Raw genomic sequence first — 11,328 nt, forward strand, 5'->3', positions numbered from 1 at the left:
ACAAGAATCAGGAGGAAGCTGTCCTGTGGTCCTGTCTGGGCTATTTTTAGTTGCCATTGTGTTGATCCATCAATCCTGCCCAGTCTGTTTGAATCATTTGGCCTTAGTTTCCCCCACTGAACCTGGCTTATCCTCTGTGAGTAGGTTCTACTCATTCCTAGTCTTCACTCCGTTGTATTAAAGGTGTATGTTTTAGAAGCATATCTGGTGATGAACAACAGCCTTTTTGCAGGGGCTACAAGGAATAGAGACCAGGGTCTGTATCTCTATTGGAAGTCAGTGTTATTAAAAATAATAATTATATACTCAACAATGGCCTTTAGCAGTTAGTCTAGAGGGTGCCACATTGGGGATGGCTGCTCTAAGTGTTGAACTCGATGTTACTCGGTGTTGTGGTGAATATTGTACTGATGCTTTTGTGTTTAATTCAGAACAGACTTGGGAAACTGCAAGTGGGAGGAGAACAGCTGCTGGGAAAAATAGGATAACAAAAGTGCAATTTTGAGTGGAAAAACAACTGCATGGGAAGGGTTAAGTGCCTCTCCCCCTCCCTTCCTAGCTGCGCTTCTGCTACCGATTGTAGCATTTCATTTAAGGAATTTGCGGGGTTTCTTTCACATAACTGAGAGTGGTATCTAGTTAGGACTAAGTCTGGCTCTGCTGGCCAATATATATGAGATAGGGGTGTGTGGGGTAGAGGGAAAGTAGGGTGACCATATGAAAAGGAGGACAAGGCTCCTGTATCTTTATCAGTTGTATTGAAAAGGGAATTTCAGTAGGTGTCATTTGTATATATGGGGAACCTGGTGAAATTTCCTCTTCATTACCAAAGTTAAAGCTGCAGGTGCCCTGCCCTCTTTTAAATCTGGTCACTCTAGTATAGCTCCTGCACTTTAACTGTTGTGATGAAGAGGGAATTTCACCAGGTTCTCCATATATACAAATGACACCTGCTGAAATTCCCTTTTCTATGCAACTGTTAAAGATACAGGAGCCCTGTCCTCCTTTTCATATGGTCACCCTTGGGAAAGGCCAGGCTGAAAATAAAAGTACAATAGGGTATATCTCATACAGAGCTCCATGGCAGCCTGTCTTGTGCTACTATATGAATGTCCTCAAGTACTGCTATTACTGAATGCTAATGCTGCTCACTGCTCTCTAACTACCACGATTTATCACTGATGGCTATGGCCAGAACTACACCTTGTGGCAAATCATTACGGTTGTGGCATAAAAAGCAGGAAATAACACAATGAAAGTGATATATGGAATGTGGATTGTGCCCCAACAGCCATCAGTGCCCTTCGACGCCACTATAAAGCAGTAGTGTAGATCTAGCCTATGCCTGTCTCCCCACTGCTTCTAGAATACACAACCTAGAGTAGGGCATATTTTTACTTTAAAAATATCGACCAGCTCTCATTCCGTATCTCTTGATGAGGTGGGATCAATGGCCATGTGGCCACACACTCTGCTTGGTTTCATGCCCCTGACTATGGAGTAGGAGTGAGAAGGAAACCGAAAACAAGTTAACTCTTCCCCGCTCCCTGCACCTTAGGTAAAAGTATTTGCTTAATGGAGTGGTTAGCCTTTGTAGAGGGACCTCAATATATAAAGTCAGGAGATTGCTTCATTTTTAAAAAAGGAAGTTTGTAGTACCTGCAGTTTTAATAATATATTCTTTAGTTATATCTGCACCCAAGAGAAATCATTCATTATTATCCTATGGGAATTCTGAAAATTAGGGGAATATATTTATGGAACGTTTCGGTCTTCTCCAGGTCATTATTATCAAGCTCCAGGTGGTTGCCAAAGGGCATTGTCAACTACTGCTTGCCATTTCCACGAAGGAGGCATTACAAAGTTTTTATGCCCTCTTCTGTACTCCCCATGTCTGTTTCCATTGTCTCACTGACAGGGAGGTTGGATTTCTCCATCCATTTTACTAGGGCTGAGTCTCTGATTAAAGGATCAGCCTGGAGAATGGGTCAGAGGGAGCTTCCAGCCATTTGGGGAAAAACCTTGCATTGTAAATAAGATGCAAATAAGGCAAATATTTATTTATTGCATTTCTGAACCATCCAATACCCAGTGTCATGATACAAAACAAGTCAGATAAAAATAAAACCAGAACTGGTTGTAAAACAATGCAAATATCTAAAAGCACTAAAAAAAGTTTCTAAAATGTCTGGGAAAACTGAAAGTTCTTTACCTGACACCAGAAAGTAAGTGCCTGGTGAGCTTCTCTGCAGAGGTGCCACTCCCTAGTTGTGGCCTGGCCAGTGGCAGAGGCCGGTGTGTGCCGCATTTCATTTCATGAGTCCCAGGTTATATGAGACGAGAATTGTAAAGTACTTTACATAATGGAAAGTGCAACAACAAATATTAATTGTTTGATGGCTGTTATGAGATGTAGCCATCCCATGCAGGCGGGCCACTTTAAACCTGGCACAGAAATAATCATCGAGTTGAAAAGTACACATCTACTGTATTGTTTGGAATCTGATAGTTTGCTTGTGGTAGAAAAGAACACACTTGCCATACTTCAGACCTATGCAAAAAAGTAACATTTTACACACAGGGTATTATTCCCACACACAAAGAGTCAAAATAAAACAAAAAAGCTTATACGCAACACTGCAAGGATGATGCAGAGCAGAACATTGTTGGTAATGGTTAATTTACAGTGTGATTCAAATTACCATTTAATATTGTGCCAAAGCATCAATGAATTGTCTTCTCTCTCTTTCTGCCTTAATTTTGGGCAGCTGTATTTCATTGTAAATCCGACTTGTTTGGTAGGAGGTGAGAATTTACATTAAACGCATCTAATTGAGCAGGAAACAACTACTCACTTTGTAGAGAGTCTTCCGGCAATGAATTAATTTATTAGCTCATCAGTGGAATTTTTAGTACATTTATCTAAAATTTATTTAATCAGCTCATATTTAACACTCTCCATAAGGGAAGTTGTCATCTGAAAAATCAGAGAGCTGGTTTTGCCACTTACACTAAAATAAACAAAATCATTGGGCCTGCATTAGAAGAAATCTTATTTGGTTCTTTTAGGACTGAGGTGTAAACCCTACATCTCTTGCTGCCATGAATTTCCCACTTTTTAAAGGCACAGATTCCACCAAAGTGTGTTCCTCAGTAGAGGCTGGTAGCTGTCAGTGGGATGGTAAATCCGCTCCAAGTTTCAGACAGAAACAGTCAGACCTCTAAAAGAGCTATGCAAGGTGCTTCCCACCTGAGTGGTTCTGACTGAAACCCAGAGCAGATTCATTATTTATTTATTTATTTATTTATTTATTTATTTATTTATATAGCACCATCAGTGTACATGGTGCTGTACAGAGTAAAACAATAAAACAGCAAAACCCTGCCGCATAGGCTTACATTCTAATAGAATCATAATAAAACAATAAGAAGGGGAAGAGAATGCACCAGACAGGCACAGGGTAGAGTAAAACTAACAGTAAAAAGTAAGATCAAAATCAAGTTTTAAAAGCTTTAGAAAAAAGAAACATTTTTAGCTGAGCTTTAAAAACTGAGCAAAATCTCCTGAGCAAAGAGAAAAACTCTCTCTCTCTCTCCCCACCCCCGTGTGTGTGTGTGTGTGTGTGTGTGTGTGAGAGAGAGAGAGAGAGAGAGAGAGAGAGAGAGAGAGAGAGAGAGAGAGAGAAGATGGTGTGTATATGTGGGTGTGGGATGTGGGTGGGCATATTTGTAAATGGATACATGGGGGCCTTAGCCTACCCAATGCTCATGCTGGCCCTACCCACACTGGTCCTACCCACATTGTGCCCCCCCCCCCCACCGGCAGATTTCAGGTGAGGGAATGCAGCCATTGGCAGTGAAAAGGTTGCCCACAGTTGGATTAAGGGGACCTCTTCTGATTACAATGAATTGTCTAGTACTTATCTAATAGACTCCAACTCAGCACACAGTTTTGCTCACTTAAGGCCCACTTATATCAGGAGGGTTAAGCACATTATATAGACTCTCTCAACAGGCCCTTTGATAGGTTTAGGACCCACCCAGTGAATTCAAAATCCTTTGTTTCTGCAAATCTCTGACCTGTCACTGGCGCGAAGCAGTTTTCCCTAACCTAGTACCCTCCAGATGTGTTGGACATCAACTTCTAGCATCCTCATCAGCATTTGGATATGCTGAGAATGATAGGAGTTGTAGTCAAATATCAGGAGGGCAGAAGATATTTGGTAAATTTCAGGTCGGCGAAGGCTGCTGTAAAGCAATATTTAATTACAGTTCACAAGACTAAAGGACCAATTTTGTTTATTCTCTTTTTTTACCAATGAAAAATTCCAGCACACTGTATCTCACCCTCTCTAGGACGATGATTTTAAAGCGAAAAACATTTTTAGAAACACCCCGCTGCCAGTCTTTCTAACATCTTATTTTTGGCGGGGAGGGACTCATTTGACAATTGTCCTTTTTTTAATCCTAGGTAGAGTACAGATGTTGCCTCAGGCAGTCTGTCTCCTGCACGGCTTGCTGGAGAACGGGCACACCGTCTACGTTCATTGCAATGCCGGCGTTGGCAGGTCTACAGCTGCGGTCTGTGGCTGGTTAAAATATGTGCTGGGATGGAACTTGAGGAAAGTGCAGTATTTTGTGGCCTCCAGGAGAGCAGCTGTCTACATTGATGAGGAAGCTCTGGTGCGTGCTGAGGAGGACTTCCTTCAGAAATTTGGACCTCTTCGTTCCTCTTACAAGCCTTAGCAGAAAAAGAAAGAATCGCTAGAATGCTGCAAAACCCATGCTCTTGAGAAATCACGGCTCCGGCTCCAAAAATGGCATCACTACATGAAGAAATGACGGCATGATGTGGACGGGGCCCTTCTGATTGCATTTTGATTTCCACCCAAACAATTAGGCATTAGAGCTTTGATTTGACAGAATGCGCATGGCCCAGATTGTGCAGCCGCGTTGGGAAAGGAGTAATAACATTGATTAGCTGTTTGGCGCATTGATTAACTATTTGAGAGGGGAAGCAGGGGGAGCTAAATCCAGCTCCCCCTCTCCTTTACAAACAATTGATCAACAGTATCATAGATTTTTTTAAAAGGACACAACAATAACAACAACAACAACAACAACACACTGGAATCTGAATCAGGGAAGGAAAGGCAATTTTAGCACCTGGTTGTGTGTGTTTAGTTCCACTTCCAGAGCTCCTAGGTAGATCAGGGTGAAATACTTCTAAACTTCCTAGTCCACTCCTCACTCAGTGAGACCCTCAAATAATAATGAGGATGGGTGATGTGAAGTGTGTAAAAGAAGAGATACAATTGGACAGGAAGAAGACTGGTTTACAGAGAAAGCAGTTACAAAACTAATAAACCTTAACAGATTTCCCACACATGGACCCCCACACCCACACCTGGGCAGTCCGGATTATTTGATCATTTCAAAGGGAACCGAGATCAGAGTTCTTGGCAAATGGGAATTATAATGAAGTGGGAATTAATGAGAAAAACAAGGACTTTGTGTAGATCAGCACCTTCGTTTGTTATGCATGAATAAAAATGTATATTACAATATGTAGAATGATTTGTATTTTAAATATCACTTTAAAAACTAACTTCTTTTCTTCTTTGTTTATTTCAAATGCTTAGGAATTTAAAAGAGTAATTCCTGTTGTGTAGACTTAATGTACTGAAAGCAGACGGTTTTATTAGATTATTCTGGATCATAAGATCTCTGGTTTGGGGAATTGTTTTGTTGGTAGTTTAATACTGTGCCTCAAAAAGAGATCATCATGTGGGGGCTTCCCATGGCTTGCCTGCTGAAGCATGTGTTAGGCTGTACATGTATGATACAAGAGCGTTGTGTTATCTAGACAGTAGGTGCAGCACTCTACCTCTTTCAGAATTTTTTTAATGCTCTTGGTAGGGCTGCCCTACAGGGAGAAACCACTTTCTATCTGATGATGGTATTAGCTGGATCAGAAGAACTGTGGGAATGCTTGCCTCAGTATAAAGCAGGTAATGGCTATGAGAGACAAAATCAAAGACAGAGAGAAAAGCCAAAAAAGAGAAAAAAAGGCATGAAATTTGGGATGGGCGATACAAAAAGACGGAAATCATAAGGAAAGACAGAAAGGGAAAGAGAAAAGATGGAGTTTTGCAGACCCTTAAAACTGACAGTTGTGTCTGTTGATATTGAATTATACCTACAATCTTATCCAATATCATACAAATTGTATATTATAAAATTATATATGATATATGTTAGGATCACTTATATATCTTACTTAGATTAAAAACAGTCTTCAGCTCACATCACCATCGACATGTCCCATAAAAATGGAATTTATTTTACTTTTATATATTTATTTTCAATTTAAGAAAACTGAAACCCCATTCTTTTGACTTAGGGAGTTTCCCTGTGACTAGGTTTGAGGTCCTGTGTGATCCTAACAACAACAAAAACTTCTTTTAGAGCAGAAAGTATCTTCTTGTTCTGATTGACTGAGGTCTGATTGACTCTCAGCACTCAGTAATGGAGACAAAATGGAATGGAATGCTTCCATTGAAAAGTTCTGATCCAAAGAGGCATGCAGATCCTGGATTCTGTCTAAATAGGTGAAAGTCAATGCCAAAGGTGGACTTACTGATCATTTGGTTTCTAGCACTGGCCATGCAGCTCCGATCCAATGACAGAGGTCATACTTTGAGACCTGGATTAATCCAGTTATAACAATCATGTTCACAGCCCCATTTTGCACATGTGGTTTCTGAACCAGCAGGAATTCACATAAAGAAGTCAGATTCCATCCCTTCATCACCCTCACTGGTCTAAGATGATTGTATTTTAAATGATCTGAGGTGATACAAATGCTCTATATATGATATTTGCTATCTGGTGTCTGTGTCACACCTGTAAATTATCATTGGATGTTGCAGTTATTGATTAAGCCTCAGGCTTGTACCCCTTGCTCCCCACAAAATTGAGTGCCTCTCTATTGGACACTATTCCCTCCATTTAAACTAGGAAATCCACTTATAGAGAATATGTGCTGTTACATGCCTTTTTCACAGGTAATTATTATTTGGAATCAAACATAACAAGGGCGAGAAGCCTGTCCTCCTGTGTGCTTCCAAAAAGCTCAAATCTGTGGCCATTTTAGTGAAATCCCATTTTCATTATTTTTAATCTGAATTTAATGTCTACCAGTGCCAACATTGATTTCACAAGGAGTGGGTGGGTTTCCCACGTTTCAGCCCATAATTCTTTCATGTGTTGACTCTAGCCCGGGTTCTGTTCTCTCTGTCTCTTGAATTTCCAAGGAGAATTCCTGTAATTAATTTCATAAACTTGCTTGCTGCAACGTTCTGTTCCTTTTGCTTGTGTGTGTGTTTTACCATTTTGGCAAGACAGGCACACACACGACACTGCATTTAAAAATACTGGGATTATTTTTCCCTCCAGCATGCCTCCCTGAGCATTATCTCACTAGCATTTGTTTTATTAATGGAAAGGTCCCATCCTGTTAGCTCAGGCCCCAGTGATAATTGTTCCCAATTTATTTAACAGCCAACACCTTGTTGTTGCAAGACATGCTGTTAGCCTCAGGACTGCTCCCCTCTGCACTGATGGGAGTTAACAAAACCGGACGGTCATTACTTGTGCCGTCATGACTATACAACACTGCACCATCATTACAGGGGCTGTTGTGAGCCACTCACTCTCAGCTTTAGCGCTCCCCGCCCCAATCTTGGTAGATGTTAAGCATTGCATTCAACAACCTGGAAGTGTTCCTCTGCCATCCAAACAATTGACTTAGGGGCAGAATCCTTCTGCCTGCAAAGTTTTCTATTTTTCTCCAAATGTTTCCTTCCAAGCCGATAATGGAAATGCATGCCAGTAACAATGAATGTGATGTTTAAAATTGTAGTGACAGTGTTAACTGTAGGGTAGAGTCAAAACTAGAAAAGACCAGGCTGGGATTCAAGCTCACAGATTTTGATTTAAAGGGGGAGGCTTTCATGAGATGAGCAACAGTGCCAACGGGCAAGCTTAATTTAACTCATATTTATAGTCCCTTTTCAATGAAATGTAAAAATAACACCTATAAATAGAGAACTGTACTCTGTTTTTCTCATTTGAAAATTCAGCAGTAGCTTATAGCCTTTGGGGTGGGGCCATGAGGATTACTGTGCTGGTCCCAAGATCTTATCCGATGACAGTTAAGGTAGAGGAAATAATATGGAAGCCAAACAGGCTCCATATCTTCATTAGTATCTCAAGGACTGACTGGAGGGGGAGGATGCTGGAGGCCATTTTACATGCAGCACCTACAGGGCAGCATTTCCTATCTGGCTCAGTGGTAAAGCACATACTTTGCATGCATCCCAGGTTCAGTCCCCGGCTAAGGGGTCTGGGAAAGAATCGTGCCTGAAACCCTGGGGAGACACTGCCAGTCAGTGTCGACAATATTGGGCTAGATGGGCCCATGGTCTGACTCAGTAAAAGGCAGTTTTCTGTGTTCCTATGAATTGTTTCAGCCCCTAAATGGTCATCAAAAAAGAAGGGAAAAAGTGCCTTCTCTTTTAATACTATCCTCACGTGAGAATGTGGCTTGCCTAAATGAGGAAAAAGAAATTGACACAAACAAAAGAAACTGCGTGTATGTGTGAAATCTGTGAAATCTAAACTGAAAGAATTGCAAAAAGCAAACAGTTTGGCTATGGTCTATGCCAAGGACAAGGTCAATTGGAACCAGTACATCTGGAAGGAAATTCACTTTGTGTGTGTGTGTGTGCATGCACGCATATGTAGATCCAGAAGCATCTCTGGTTTTAACAAGCATATACCTCAGCTTCTAGCATGATGGAGGGTCACTGTCAATTTCATTTGTGTTGACTATCTACGCGATGCTTTTTAAATCTATATATTGTCTTTTATTATTCATTCAAATTCCCTGGCATATAAACATGGGAATCAATATTATTTGAATTGGGTATTTGGGCAACCCTTTATTTATGATCTTGAATTTGTGCTAACATATGTCATTAAATACTTGAAAGTGCACTACTATTATTGGTAAATAAAAATCTTATGATACTTACGCAAACTGCAGTTTTTGCCTGGTGTGCAGCCAGGATCAGCGCCAGGATTATTTGTTCTTTGGTTTGTACTGTTAGATGTTAATATTTACAAGAGCAGTTAAGAGTATTTGTAGGAGTGGAGAGGCTGCTGACCATTACAGAAAAGAATAATCTACCACTATGCAACCTATTTATTTCAGAATGTTTAAGGTCTTTTTGTCATCTTAAATGATCATAGTCTAGCTGAGTCCACAGCCAATTCATGCTGTGTATATTTTCCAATCATGAAGCAAGCTCACAGTATGATGTAGACACACTTTGCAGCTTCCTCCAGTTTTTGTGGCACCAACTTCAGTCCATATTTGCCAGCTCATCACCAGCTTGGCATGTGCTTACTATTAGTTAGACCAGCACAAAAATAATCCTGGAGCGGAGCAGCCCCAGGACTAAATTTGGGTTTGTCAATTAACCTTTTGATGCAGCAGGTTCTTCCAACATGTGCTTGTTACAATTGTTTTTTGCTTTCATTAGATAAATCTAGTAAGAATACAAGAACAGCATACTAAACATCACTCACCTAGACAAGCATGTTGACTTTGATCCAAAATCACGCCAGCAGATCCATTCGGTAAATCCAGAAAGAAGACAGGAACAGTCATATTGGAAAATGTCAACACTTCTCTACATTAAAGCAGAAATCCCCCATCCTTACCTGGGCTTTTTTTCTTGCAGGGTCTTTCCAGAATGACAATGGGTACAATACATGTGCTCCTCCTTTTCCTCACCCCCTTTTTTAGCCGCTTCCTTTGTGGGAAGTGACATATGTTCCGTTTATACAGCTAGCAGATGGAACTGCAACATTGAAACAATATTGCACCATCCTAGAAATACACCAGCTCTTTGATGGCTGTATATTTGTTATGGCATTTTTGGCGAGTTAAATCATGGTGGAATAAAGCTTAAAAATGGTGGGAGAGGCACCAAAGGATGACAATATCATGAAAAGGACCTGTAAACTTCAGTGAGTAACCGATCTTGATCACACTACATAGGCTCCATGTGAAGGAGCCTAAAATCATTCAACAAGTCAAACATCTTGGCTTAGATCCAGAAACACACCGGTAGAAGATGGCTGGTGGTACATGCTTTTCCTGCCATTCTTCCTCCTGGCAGCCCCATGAGCCCCCAAAGGGGTCAGGGGATCATGCTAAATCAGATGGGCTGTGGTGTAGGAGGCTGAGTGTGAAGGGCGAATCTTCTGTAAATGGAACTCCCACTGATGGAAGGTGCTTTTGCTCAAGTTTTGGAAAACAATAACAACAGCAACCTTTCCCCTCAGCACCTCACACCACAAATGAACTCATTCAACAAAGTTCCCTGATCCCTGGAACAGCCTTTTGGGTTTGGGGGCTGTTGGACAAAAGAGAGGTGAGGAAAGTAAAGTTCTTTGGGGCTCTTCCACCAGCATATTTCTGGATCTAACCCTTTGAGCTTCTTCAGATGGGGGAAAATTGCATTTCCCTCCCATCACTTTGAATTGTGCTTCTGTCCCACAATAGGGATAGTGGTCTCGATGAAAATCAATCCCCTTCCCAGCAGCTATTTACCCTATTTCACACTTGTGAAAGTGCACAAATCCCTGAAAAATGTGCATGCACACACACACATGCACACACACACACACACACACACACACAGAGAAACCATGTGCATCCCCTCAAAATGTGTATCTTCATGGTTTTAGCCTATGGGGAAATTTGCATTCTTTGGCTGCTGGTTTTTTTTTTAATTTATGTATTTTTCTACAACTAAATTTGCGTAAAATTCCAGAAAGTTTTTTTTAAGAATGCTCCAGAAGTGTGGGAAATCTGTGGGAGTCAGGAAAAACGGGCACGCTGTGGAATCCGTGGGTCCGATACATAGAAATCTGAACTCATTTGACTCCATTGCAAATTTTGCTGACATCCCTAGCCACAGCCTAAACCATCCGTCTCTTGTACTTTCAAAAATGAGTTTGCCCCATTGTATGAGGAATGCAAACTATGGAACAATCCACCCCAAAATGAAACAATTTTAAATTCCATTGATTACAGTGGACAAGTTAAGTACATTTTTACATTTTGGCTGTTGCAATCAGTGGGACTTCAAAGTTCCTAGGAGTGGCTGGATTCCCACCCACATTCTGTTGCAATTAGCCACACATGAGTATCTATTTAGGCATGACAAGGGTAAGATTGGGAGAGATTACCCA

General features: G+C 41.0%; 1 protein-coding gene across 1 annotated transcript in view; it reads left to right on the forward strand.

Moving 5' to 3' along the window:
- EPM2A (EPM2A glucan phosphatase, laforin) overlaps positions 1-6,236 on the forward strand; it is a 50,138-nt gene extending 43,902 nt beyond the window's left edge. The window contains exon 4 of the mRNA XM_063125696.1: positions 4,472-6,236. Within this exon, the coding sequence (XP_062981766.1) occupies positions 4,472-4,746 (275 nt within the window). The 3' untranslated portion in view covers positions 4,747-6,236. The remainder of the gene's footprint in view (positions 1-4,471) is intronic.
- The last annotated feature ends 5,092 nt before the right edge of the window (positions 6,237-11,328 follow it).

The sequence above is a fragment of the Elgaria multicarinata genome, chromosome 4 (assembly GCF_023053635.1).
Source record: "Elgaria multicarinata webbii isolate HBS135686 ecotype San Diego chromosome 4, rElgMul1.1.pri, whole genome shotgun sequence".
Taxonomy (NCBI): domain Eukaryota; kingdom Metazoa; phylum Chordata; class Lepidosauria; order Squamata; family Anguidae; genus Elgaria; species Elgaria multicarinata.